A 14,118-nucleotide genomic window follows, 5' to 3' on the forward strand; every position below is an offset into this window, starting at 1 on the left:
ACAAATGGTTTGATGAGCACAGAGGTTAAATAAAAGGGGAAAAACAAAGACAAACAGTAGATTAGAACCATTTTAACATTATTCATAAAACAATGACTGACAATCTTTAACAACAAAGAAATATCTCAAAGAATGTAATATATAGCATTCAACACAATAAAGCAGTGGATTCTCGTCTTGTTAGAGTCCTGCCTCTCCAAAATAGGTGCAAACATCGATGATATGCCTACACATCGGAAAATCCTTCCTTTAGGAGTGATCGAAAGGAGGAGTATGGGAACTTAGGGCAAAGGGCATCGAAGATAAGGGAGTGACTTGTGAAATAGTCGTTCGAGTATTGAACGGTAGTTCTCAGAAGAGCAGACATTTCCGTTCACACATCGTTATAAAAGGTTCACGCACTATCACTTCATTCAAGAGCATCGATAAACGTCTCTTATCGTTGTTAACAGAAACATCAACATATGTGGGATTTGGGTAAGGGAAGATAACGCCGTATAGAAAGGAAGAGGAAAACACGGAGGGAGAGGAAAGAGTTGTGGAAGAGTACATTTTGCGTACAAGGCAAAAATGCAAGGCCAAAGCACATTTTCATTTCAGTCAGGAATCCATCATAGGGAAATAATATTCTAAATCTTCAATGTGAAGAACAAACAAAACCTGAAGCTTTCTCGTGTTTTTGTTTATTTGTTTAATGAAGAATGTGGTACACGATTTAACATCATGAACACTTATCTCAGCAATAGAAATTTTCAAATGCGATTATTAAACACTTATTTTTATTATCTGAGAATGCAAACAAAAACATAGGTGAGATAAGAAGGTTGTAGTTTAACAACTTAATACATCGACCGCATTGTCCACAATAGCAATTCGTCATCATCGTCGTTCGCTTGCAGCACAAGGCTGCGGGATAGCGTCATTGACTGAGGGTGCGGCTGTGCCGCTGATACAATGCACTCTGCTGGTTCGGGCAGGAATTTGTAATTCGTTCAGGGTGCCGGCGATAGCTCGCCGATACTTTTTGTGAAGGACACCGTGGGATATTGAGCGTCTACCAACTAATGTCGGTGGACGGTACACGTTTAACGTCAATCCAAAGGACGGCACACACATTGATGAATCACCCTGCCTGTGAAACCGGGATGACACTTTATAGCTGGGTCTGGATTCAAATCCAGATTAGACAGCTTAGATGCGAGTGTACATAGCTCTAAGTCATCCTGTCAGCCCAATAATAACTACTTAATACGTAGCAGCAGCATAACAACAACTTGATGCAATATTGTCTCCCACAATGAGGTCGAAGCGCAAGGCCAGTTGTCTCGGATTGCAAGCAGATCTGTGGCCTCTCTTCCGGGTTTACCTCCCTCTGCTCTCTCTCATACTTCTACAGGATGCACATGTAATTCCAGTAACCGCCTCCTGGTTCAACTCCCAAAATCCAGGATTACTACACACCACACTCTTTTGTGAAACTGCCTTCTTGTGGCTATTCAATCACACTCTTCCTTCCAGGGTTTCAAGCAGGTGGCACACTGCCATGTCATGTCATGTCATCCCCCATCCATACGCACAATATTTTTCCCCCATTAACCCTTTTACTTGCAGGTTACTCTTTTTTTTTTTTTCTTTTTTTTCTGTCTCTGTCTCTGTCTCTGTCTCTGTCTCTGTCTCTGTCTCTGTCTCTGTCTCTGTCTCTGTCTCTGTCTCTGTCTCTCTCTCTCTCTCTCTCTCTCATTGTGTCCAACTGGCGCAATATCATTTAGCTGTTTTTATTTTTTACTGTTCGTCACCTCACTCTTCCATGAGCCTTGATGTTGGGGGGGGGGAAGCATCTTAGTTTTATGTGCATTTTTCAAATGTGAACCATGTCTTTGGTCACTCAAAGTAGACATGGACCTTTGTTTATAAAAAGCAGATTAAAGAATGTTATTTAACTTTGAAGGCATTTGCTTTTATAGGATTGGTGACCAATACCCATAATCACGTACTTTCTGCTTTATTGAGCGTGATGAAAATCAAGACGGCAACGAGTGAGCGAGCAATGAGGATGGGACAGCGAATATTTATGAAATGGCTGCGCAACAAACGCAACAAGACTGTCGAAACTTACTGATGAATGGCCATGCGGTACATTGATGATTACCTGTCAGGTTGGTTCTAAACAAGTTGATTTATAAACATAATTCCAGGGAAGATTTGGAGCATCCTCATTGCACACACGAGTTGAATACTGATGTGAATTCTTTTTTCGCAGCACCATAACAACTTAATTCACCGGTTTTTTTCATAAAAGTTTATTTTCTTGCTTTTGGCACAGCTGAAAGCTCAGCTTAGCGAACCGCCACGAACCCAGCTCCGTATACCAATAAAAAGTATGAACCAGCTATCTCCCTTAAATGATAAATACAATTGTCTTACATAATATAAACTGCTTTGGATTAAAGAACAAAGATGGTACATCCCCTTGTTTTCCAATATGCTTGCGTCATTACGGACGGAGGTTATATTTTCACCCTGTCTGTCTGTTTATCTGTCGGTGAGCATGATTTCTCAAAAAGTTATTGACGGATTCAGACGAAACTTGGTGGACAGGTTGGGGCTGTGACAAGGCCGAACTGATTCGATTTTGGTGAGGATCCGGATCTGGATATGAGAATTTAAAAAGTGATTCTTCACCATTGAGAGATAGGGCCAAAAACGATTCTGTATCTTCACTATAATTCAAGGACCGGTGTGTGTGTGTGTGTGTGTGTGTGTGTGTGTGTGTGTGTGTGTGTGTGTGTGTGTGTGTGTGTGTGTGTGTGTGTGTGTGTGTGTTTTTGTCGCGCTACTCCTTCTACAGTTCTGGGTCAATTACTTCCAGACTTGATACAGAGGATCAGCATAACCTCAATTAATGTATAGGGGTGTTTTTATCTTTGCTGGTGGTCTTGGAGGAGTGGGGGGAGGGGGCACAAAATATTCAGGTAAATGTGTAGCGCCGCCTCCAGGTGGGAGAGGGTATTACAAGTCTCCACCATTTACAGTGCGGTATTCCTGTCCCCACGGTTTCCAGTACTGTGAGGTGTTTTGAATTCTAAGCAGTTGGTATGTTTTTGCTTCATACACGTAACCTGGGGGTTTTTTTGCCTATACAGAGCTGTCAGTTACCTATACACCACCCAAATAAAGTATGCATCAGAAGAATGAGTTGCATGCTTGGACCAAGACTGCCCGTAGGGCGGGTACTCTGCGAGTAAAGAACAATATCTCAAAAAGTTATGGACGGATTATGACAAAACTTGGTGGACTGGTTGAATGTGTGACAAGGACAAACTGTTTCGATTTTGATGAAGATCCTGATCTGATTCTGGCCTATCAGTGGTAAACAAATCATATACTGTTCAGCCTGGCAGAGATATGCACTTGACCGAGTGCCGTTCTTGTTCATAACTGTTTTCCTAATGAGGGTGGTATTATGAATACTGATGCATGACTGCTTGTCGCTCATGGATTAAATTGTCAGGTTAAGTCTGATTCAAACTAGAACCGGAACGTTTACAGGATATCCTGGGGGTATGGGAAGTCAGTCTGCAGCAGAACAGTGATGCTCCAGTAGCTCTTGCAATGCACATGTTCTAGATTGCTCGTTTCAATGTATGGCCTTGTCATCCAATTAGAATAAAAGTGCTACACAACAGTGTGTTAAAATAGTCAACATCTTGTTTTGCCCTTTATGAGGCAGATAATTTAAGCAGTGAGTACCTTCCTCCTTGGACTCCAAGTTGTCATTAACAGAAATAAATCATAATATTTGGGGACTTCAGGAGCTCATAAATACATCCTTCAACATATTATGACAACTTCCTCTCACCATGATATTTGTCAAAATAATTGACACCCTTGAACTGAACTGTATTTTAACATGGAATGAACAATAAAAAGCTTTCTTATAGCTCAGAGAAACAACCTCAGAGACCTGACCACTTCCAGGGCACCATATTTAAATTGTGATCTGGTGAAGGTTGATGGGAAGTACAATGTATTTACATCTTATAATGGTGTGACAAAGTGGCTGGTGGAATGGGGGTGAGGTGAGGAAGGGACGGTGGGTTGGGGGTGGGGAGAGGGAATTACCGGAATTTGATAAGATTTCCTCCAATAATATTTTATTCCAACTACAACATTTTAAGCGATTGCTCTGTCATTGTTTATGTTCCCTTACCTTCAATTGTCTCCATAGGCTCGAGATCCTTCTTTTGATATCCTCCAACCTGTCCACAAAACAGTTTGCAATGGCTTATATCTCAGTATCGAAAACCAGAGGTGGATCCAGATGAGGGGATTAGGGGGTTGCATTTCCTCTCCCCCCCCCCAACCCCACTGCACCCTTTTACCAATAAAGACCAAAAGTATTCTCCAAAGTTCACAAGATGTCATACCACATGACCATGACAAATAAACAACCACATCCACTACCATGATGAACAACACAGATATGCACAACTATCTGTTTACCCACCCCACAAAGTGAGTATAGAATGTGAATTTGCTGAGGAAAGGGCACAACTTGTACTGCGCATGTGTGTTTGCCCGAAATTTGCGTGGAGAAGGGTGGAACGTTCCTCGCGCTCTTGCTGAAGAGAGGGGTGGAGCTTTCCCTTTGCTCTTGTTGAGGAGAGGGGCAATATGTACATATGTATGTGTATATATCTATCTATATATATATATATATATATATATATATATATACATATACACACATATATATATATATATATACATATATATATATATATACACATGTATATATATACACATATATATATATATATATATATATATATATATATATATATATATATATATATATATACATATATACATATATACATACACACACATACATATATACATGCATAAATACAAACCTACATACATATAGTAAAGCCTGCAATATCACGGGGTTTAGGTTCCTGGAAAATGCCACAATAGTTGAGACCGCGAATATGGAAACCAAGGGCTGATGGGAAGAGGAGGTTTCGGTTCCTGGACTTCAAGAAAATATCGAGGAAAATCGATGGCAGTCAGAAATAAACACAAAGTATATATATCTCTATTATAATACCAAGCTGGCACACTAAAAACTCGGCTCGCCGTCACACGATCCCTATGAAATTGCTGTGGCACGTAGCGGACATGCCGACAATGTTTGGGAAGTCTTGGCGTTCCATAGTACCACCTGCATTTTGCACAATGCGTATTTTTGTCATTCCCCGTGTACGGTCTGTCGTCTGCTACCAGCTATGTTGTACTGCTATCCCGTGCATGTGCACGGGTATCGCTAGTATATATGTACATATATATATATATATATATATATATATATATATATATATATATATATATATATATATATATATATATATATATATATATATATATATATATATATATATATATATATATAAATATCTTCTTCTTTCGGCTGCTCCCGTGAGGGGTCGCCACAGCGAATCATCCGTATGATGCGCATAGTGATTTGGCACATGTTTTACGCCGGATGCCCTTCCTGACGCAACCCTGGTCACCTCTTACAACACAGGGATATGGTACACCTATTTTAACCGGGGTATACACTGGCCCAGTATACTGGTACTCATTTTGCCGACCTCAGAAGTATGACAGGCTGAGTCGACCCCCTGGTGTATTAATTCAGTGGCCCAACGGGGCTTGAACTCAGGACCTTTTGGGCTTGAACTCAGGACCTCCCAAGCCGCTGCCCTAACCACTGCGCCAACACCAGGTATATGTGTAATATATATAAATGTGTAATATTTACATTTAAAATTTTTATTATTATATTTTTGTGTACACTTTCGAGGCTCATATAAGAGCTAACACACAGAAACACAATAAGGGGAAGGACAAGAGGGGCAGGAGCGGGAATGAAAAAATAGTGGGGAACAGAGACATGAGGAGATCTGTGGAAGGGAAAGGGATGGAGTGGGGTACATGGGTTAAACAAGATGGACACTTCAGGGACTTTTAAATTCAAATAAACATGCAAATACAATAAATAAATTGTAAATTAAAAATATAGGCCTGTTCATCCTGAAGCTCACCTGGATCAGGAGTAACAGTCACCCAACCCCCCCCCAACCCCCCCTCCCCGCAGACCCCTCAGACCCTGATTTTTTTTAATGCCATGAACAAACTTTGGTACATCACAGATGATGAAGGTTGTGGTAAAGTTTCATCAAAACCGTGTATGAAGTTTCGGAGAAGAGAGAATATACCTATTTTGGGGGGGACAAAAACACCCCCATAGACCCCCTCAATGAGCACAGATTTTGATGTGGTCAATATACCTTCATTAGGCATCAGGTATGAAGCTTGTGGCCAAGTTTCATCAACATCGTGTTTGGTTCAGCGATAAAGACTGAAATGTATATGGACAGCCTGACTGACTCATTCACTCACTCAACTATGGACATATGTGTGCACATGTGCATATGCACTACCGGTCAAAAGTTTTAGAACACCCCCATTTTTCCAGTTTTTACTGAAATTTAAGCAGTTCAAGTCCAGTGAATAACCTGAAATGGTACAAAGCTAAGCGGTAAACTGTCATCAGTTAAAAAAAAAGTTTGGGTTCCCAAAAACTGAAAAATAATGTAAATTTCAGAGTTGTTAAAAAGGCCTTTTTCAGGGAACAAGTAATGGGTTAGCAACTGCAGCTGTTCTGCAGCAATGGAAGTAAATTAAGCCTTGAAAGTTGATGCAAACAATTCCCACAGGTGTCCCAACTTTTGTTGATTAGTTACAAACCCTCTATCTGTATAAAAGCAGTGTTGGAACAGACTGTGTTGCTACACCCTCTGAAGCATTATTTGGACAACATTGTACTGTAGGCAGTAGTATATTGCTATCATAATGGTGAGAAAAAGGCAATTAATAAAGGAAGACAGACAGACCATTATAACCCTTAAAAGTGTAGGTCTTTCCTTTGGAGAAATTGCAATGAAAGCCAAGGTGTCAGTGAGTACAGTTTCCGACACCATCAAAAGGCACTTGAAAACTGGAGGAAACTCTGACAGGAAGAGGTCTGGCGGGCCCAAAGCCACAACACAATCAGAAGACAAGTTTCTGAGAGTCAACAGCTTGCGTGATCGGCGGCTCACAGGACAGCAGCTTCAAGCACAGCTTAACACTGGTCAAAGTAAGGAAGTCTCAGTTTCAACTGTCAAGATAAGACTTCGAGCTGCAGGTTTGACAGGTCGAGTGGCAGTAAGAAAGCCATTGCTAAGAAGGCAAAATTAGAAAAAGAGGCTTGCCTGGGCCATGAAGCACCGCCAGTGGACTACTAAAACTGGAAGGTCTTATGGACTGATGAATCAAAATTTGAAATCATCGGTTCATCACGCAGGGTTTTTGTACGCTGTCGAGTAGGCGAAAGGTGGTTCCTCAGTGTGTGACACCAACTGTCAAACATGGAGGAGGAAGCATGATGATCTGGGGCTGTTTTTCTGGATCCAGAGTCGGCGACTTTCACAGAGTGACTTGCATCCTGAACAAAAAGGGTGACCACAGCATTTTTGCAGTGCCATGCAATACCCTCTGGTCTATGCCGAGTTGGTCAGGGGTTCATCCTACAGCAAGATAACGACCCAAAACACACCTCCAGGCGATGTCAGAACTACCTGAGAAGAAAAGAACAAGACGGAAGGCTTCAAATCATGAGATGGCCAGCACAGTCTCCAGACTTAAACCTCATCGAGCTGGTTTGGGATGAACTGGACAGAAGGGTGAAAGCAAAGCAATCTACAAGTGCAACACATTTGTGGGAACTTCTGCAACAGTGTTGGGAAGAACTTTCTGAACAATATTTGATTTCCATTGTAGAAAGAATACCACGAGTATGTTCAGATGTTATATCTGCAAAAGGTGGCTACTTTGATGAGTCAAAAATTTAGATTAAATTTTGTTCAACAAAACGATTCCATGATTTATTTTTCATCTGCAATTGTTTATTTGTTCTATGCTTTAATTTCAGAGTACATTGAAACATTAAACTGCTTAAATGTCAGTAAAAACTGGAAAAATGGGGGTGTTCTAAAACTTTTGACCGGTGGTGTATATATAGTATATGAGAAATACGATTGTTAGTGAAGTCTTGGACAAAACATGGTGGTTCCATTAAGCTCTCTTGTAAACCCACGAGGAAAGTAGGTGATGTTAGCTATCCGTAACCATCCACCTATTGCCCTGATGAGGTTTGTGCTGACTCCTTTCTTGAAACATGTAAATGAGACATGAGTGAACCTCAGTAAAATGTTTTCAGGAAAAGTTAAAGCTGGGATAAAGACAGCATTGGCTGCAGGCACAAAAGGCTGCGTGCGCTTCCTGCTCTTTTCAAAGGGGATATATTTTCAGATATTTTATGATAAATTCAAATCAACGTATTTAATAAATCAGGTTTCTTGAGTTGACCCTGGAGGTGGACCTACTTCGTCATCCTACAATAGGCTGCCTGGGTAATGTAAGACACACTGGGTCGAATTGCACACGTGCCCATAAGCATTTCTGGAAATCATCCTGGATGCCATAATTTCTCCTCATGAGGACCCAGGTGTGGACTCATTTAATGAAAGTTGTGATTGGGACAAATAAACCACAGATAGGCACAAAAGCTGAAAACTGCACTCACCTCATTCCAGACAGTTAATGTTCAGAACAACCAATAATATTCAATGAAGTGAAGCTCCTCAATACAAAGGTCCAGAAGCTTGATCAAAGTATCGTAAAAGCTTACAAAAGGGATAAGAAAGTCATTTAAAGTATCGAGACCACCAGATTGACCACCGACACTGCTTTAAATTTCTGTTACAATGAGATCCTCCAGCTGGGTGAATATACAATGAGGTCCTCCATCTGAGATCCTCCATTCAATGAGGATCAGAACACTCAAACACAGTGGAGATCATATGTGGTATAATCTAGCACAGTGTGGATCATATGTGGTATAATCTAGCACAGTGTGGATCATATGTGGTATAATCTAGCACAGTGGAGATCATATGTGGTATAATCTAGCACAGTGTGGATCATATGTGGTATAATCTAGCACAATATAGATCATATGTGGTATATTCTAGCACAATGTAGATCATATGTGGTATAATCTAGCACAGTGTGGATCATATGTGGTATAATCTAGCACAATATAGATCATATGTGGTATATTCTAGCACAATGTAGATCATATGTGGTATAATCTAGCACAGTGTGGATCATATGTGGTATAATCTAGCACAATATAGATCATATGTGGTATATTCTAGCACAGTGTGGATCATATGTGGTATAATCGCATACAGTGTGGATTATATGTGGTATAATCTCACACAATGGAGATCATATGTGGCATAATCTAGCACAGTGTGGATCACATGTGGTATAATCTAGCACAGTGTAGATCATATGTGGAATAATCTAGCACAATGTAGATCATATGTGGTATAATATAGCACAATGTAGATCATATGTGGAATAATCTAGCACAATGTAGATATGTGGTATATTCTAGCACAATGTAGATCATATGTAGTATAATCCAGCACAGTGTGGATCATATGTGGTATAATCTAGCACAATATAGATCATATGTGGTATATTCTAGCACAGTATGGATCATATGTGTTATAATCGCACACAGTGTGGATCATATGTGGAATTATCTAGCACAGTGTAGATCATATGTGGTATAACACAGTGTAGATCATATTATGTGGTATAATCTAGTCAGTGTGGATCACATGTGCTATATTCCAGCACAGTGTAGATCATATGTGGAATAAATCTGTGCATATAGTGGTATATCTAGCACAATATATAGAGATCATATGTAGTATAATCCAGCACAGTGTGGATCATATGTGGTATAATCTAGCACAATATAGATCATATGTGGTATATTCTAGCACAGTATGGATCATATGTGGTATAATCGCACACAGTGTGGATCATATGTGGGAATTATCTAGCACAGTGTAGATCATATGTGGTATAACACAGTGTAGATCATATTATGTTATAATCTAGTCAGTGTGGATCACATGTGGTATAATCTAGCACAGTGTAGATCACATGTGGTGTAATCTCGCCCATTGTAGATCATAATGGTGTAATCTAGCACAGTGTAGATCACATGTGGTGTAATCTAGCACAGTGTAGATCATATGTGGTATAATATAGCACAATGTAAGATCATATGTGGAATAATCTAGCACAATGTAGATCATATGTGGTATAATATAGCACAATGTAGATATGTGGTATATTCTAGCACAATGTAGATCATATGTAGTATAATCCAGCACAGTGTGGATCATATGTGGTATAATCTAGCACAATATAGATCATATGTGGTATATTCTAGCACAGTATGGATCATATGTTATAATCGCACACAGTGTGGATCATATGTCAGATTATCTAGCATAATCATATGTGGTATAACACAGTGTAGATCATATTATGTGGTATAATCTAGTCAGTGTGTGTGATCACATGTGGTATAATCTAGCACAGTGTAGATCATATGTAATAATCTAGCACAATGTAGATCATATGTGGTATAATATAGCACAATGTAGATCATATGTGGAATAATATAGCACAATGTAGATATGTGGTATATTCTAGCACAATGTAGATCATATGTAGTATAATCCAGCACAGTGTGGATCATATGTGGTATAATCTAGCACAATATAGATCATATGTGGTATATTCTAGCACAGTATGGATCATATGTGGTATAATCGCACACAGTGTGGATCATATGTGGAATTATCTAGCACAGTGTAGATCATATGTGGTATAACACAGTGTAGATCATATTATGTGGTATAATCTAGTCAGTGTGGATCACATGTGGTATAATCTAGCACAGTGTAGATCACATGTGGTGTAATCTCGCCCATTGTAGATCACATGTGGTGTAATCTAGCACAGTGTAGATCACATGTGGTGTAATCTAGCACAGTGTAGATCATATGTGGTATAATATAGCACAATGTAGATCATATGTGGAATAATCTAGCACAATGTAGATCATATGTGGTGGCAATATAGCACAATGTAGATATGTGGTATATTCTAGCACAATGTAGATCATATGTAGTATAATCCAGCACAGTGTGGATCATATGTGGTATAATCTAGCACAATATAGATCATATGTGGTATATTCTAGCACAGTATGGATCATATGTGGTATAATCGCACACAGTGTGGATCATATGTGGAATTATCTAGCACAGTAGATCATATGTGGTATAACACAGTGTAGATCATATTATGTGGTATAATCTAGTCAGTGTGGATCACATGTGGTATAATCTAGCACAGTGTAGATCATATGTGGAATAATCTAGCACAATGTAGATCATATGTGGTATAATATAGCACAATGTAGATCATATGTGGAATAATCTAGCACAATGTAGATATGTGGTATATTCTAGCACAATGTAGATCATATGTAGTATAATCCAGCACAGTGTGGATCATATGTGGTATAATCTAGCACAATATAGATCATATGTGGTATATTCTAGCACAGTATGGATCATATGTGGTATAATCGCACACAGTGTGGATCATATGTGGAATTATCTAGCACAGTGTAGATCATATGTGGTATAACACAGTGTAGATCATATTATGTGGTATAATCTAGTCAGTGTGGATCACATGTGGTATAATCTAGCACAGTGTAGATCATATGTGGAATAATCTAGCACAATGTAGATCATATGTGGTATAATATAGCACAATGTAGATATGTGGTATATTCTAGCACAATGTAGATCATATGTAGTATAATCCAGCACAGTGTGGATCATATGTGGTATAATCTAGCACAATATAGATCATATGTGGTATATTCTAGCACAGTATGGATCATATGTGGTATAATCGCACACAGTGTGGATCATATGTGGAATTATCTAGCACAGTGTAGATCATATGTGGTATAACACAGTGTAGATCATATTATGTGGTATAATCTAGTCAGTGTGGATCACATGTGGTATAATCTAGCACAGTGTAGATCACATGTGGTGTAATCTCGCCCATTGTAGATCACATGTGGTGTAATCTAGCACAGTGTAGATCACATGTGGTGTAATCTAGCACAGTGTAGATCATATGTGGTATAATATAGCACAATGTAGATCATATGTGGAATAATCTAGCACAATGTAGATCATATGTGGTATAATATAGCACAATGTAGATATGTGGTATATTCTAGCACAATGTAGATCATATGTAGTATAATCCAGCACAGTGTGGATCATATGTGGTATAATCTAGCACAATATAGATCATATGTGGTATATTCTAGCACAGTATGGATCATATGTGGTATAATCGCACACAGTGTGGATCATATGTGGAATTATCTAGCACAGTGTAGATCATATGTGGTATAACACAGTGTAGATCATATTATGTGGTATAATCTAGTCAGTGTGGATCACATGTGGTATAATCTAGCACAGTGTAGATCATATGTGGAATAATCTAGCACAATGTAGATCATATGTGGTATAATATAGCACAATGTAGATCATATGTGGAATAATCTAGCACAATGTAGATATGTGGTATATTCTAGCACAATGTAGATCATATGTAGTATAATCCAGCACAGTGTGGATCATATGTGGTATAATCTAGCACAATATAGATCATATGTGGTATATTCTAGCACAGTATGGATCATATGTGGTATAATCGCACACAGTGTGGATCATATGTGGAATTATCTAGCACAGTGTAGATCATATGTGGTATAACACAGTGTAGATCATATTATGTGGTATAATCTAGTCAGTGTGGATCACATGTGGTATAATCTAGCACAGTGTAGATCATATGTGGTGTAATCTCACCCATTGTAGATCACATGTGGTGTAATCTAGCACAGTGTAGATCACATGTGGTGTAATCTAGCACAGTGTAGATCACATGTGGTGTAATCTAGCACAGTGTGGATCACATATGGTATAATCTAGCCCAGTGTAGATTAAAGTGGTGTAATCTGGCACAATGTGGATCACATGTGGTATAATCTGGCACAGTGTAGATCATATGTGGTGTAATTTAGCACAGTGTGGATCTTATGTGGTGTAATTTAGCACAATGTGGATCACATATGGTATAATCTAGCCCAGTGTAGATCATACGTGGTGTAATCTAGCAGTGTGGATCACATATGGTATAATCTAGCCCAGTGTGGATCACATATGGTATAATCTAGCACAGTGTGGCTCATATGTGGTGTAATCTAGCACAGTGTAGCTCATGTGTGGTCTTTTAGATCACACAGTGTAGATTCCCACGTAGGGGGTTGACTCAGCCTGTCATCCTTCCGAGGTCGGCAAAATGAGTACTAGTGTACTGGGCCGGTGTATACCCCGGTTAAAATAGGTGTACCATATCCCTGCGTTGTAAGAGGCAACCAGGGTTGCATCAGGAAGGGCATCCGGTGTAAAACATGTGCCAAATCACTATGCGGATCATATGGATGATCCGCTGTGGCGACCCCGAACGGGAGGAGGAGGAGGAGGAGGAGGAGGAGGAGAAGAAGAAGAAGAAGGAGGAGGAGGAGGAGGAGGAGGAGATTCCCACTGTTCTGTTTAACTTCATCCATTAATTGATTTGAATGTTAATTTTGGGAATGAAAGTAGGTATGAATTTATTTTCGTGTAATTTATCAAGAACAGACTATTTTATAGAAAAAGCTCATATTATTCGGTTAACTGCTGTGAGAAGTGAGGAGTGGCTGACATTTTCAGCATGAACCCTTCGTCAGGGCAAAAGAGCTCTTTTGGGTGAATAGTATCTTGTTTCCATCCCTCTCTAATAAGTCGTTGATGTCGCTGACAAGTATGGTGTATATCTCATTTTCTACATCACACGATGACCCTGTAACCAATAGATTTTTCACTAGCTCTCATGACTTGACGGTGAGCACCACCTCACCCCCCCCCCCCAAAATAAAACTTGGATCCACCCCGAAGCACATACGTGATGTCATCGGTGTTCAACATTATT

General features: G+C 39.4%; 1 protein-coding gene across 10 annotated transcripts in view; it reads right to left on the bottom strand.

Moving 5' to 3' along the window:
* The window catches only part of LOC147027028 (uncharacterized), a 171,142-nt gene that overhangs the window by 28,096 nt on the left and 128,928 nt on the right, over positions 1–14,118 (bottom strand). For all 10 annotated transcript variants that reach the window (XM_085883089.1, XM_085883085.1, XM_085883087.1 and 7 more), the window contains one exon: positions 4,211–4,259. In XM_085883089.1, the coding sequence (XP_085739215.1) occupies positions 4,211–4,259 (49 nt within the window). The remainder of the gene's footprint in view (positions 1–4,210; positions 4,260–14,118) is intronic.

This window comes from Eptatretus burgeri, chromosome 5 (genome assembly GCF_056783735.1).
Source record: "Eptatretus burgeri isolate ZD-2024b chromosome 5, Ebu_testis_v1, whole genome shotgun sequence".
Classification (NCBI taxonomy): domain Eukaryota; kingdom Metazoa; phylum Chordata; class Myxini; order Myxiniformes; family Myxinidae; genus Eptatretus; species Eptatretus burgeri.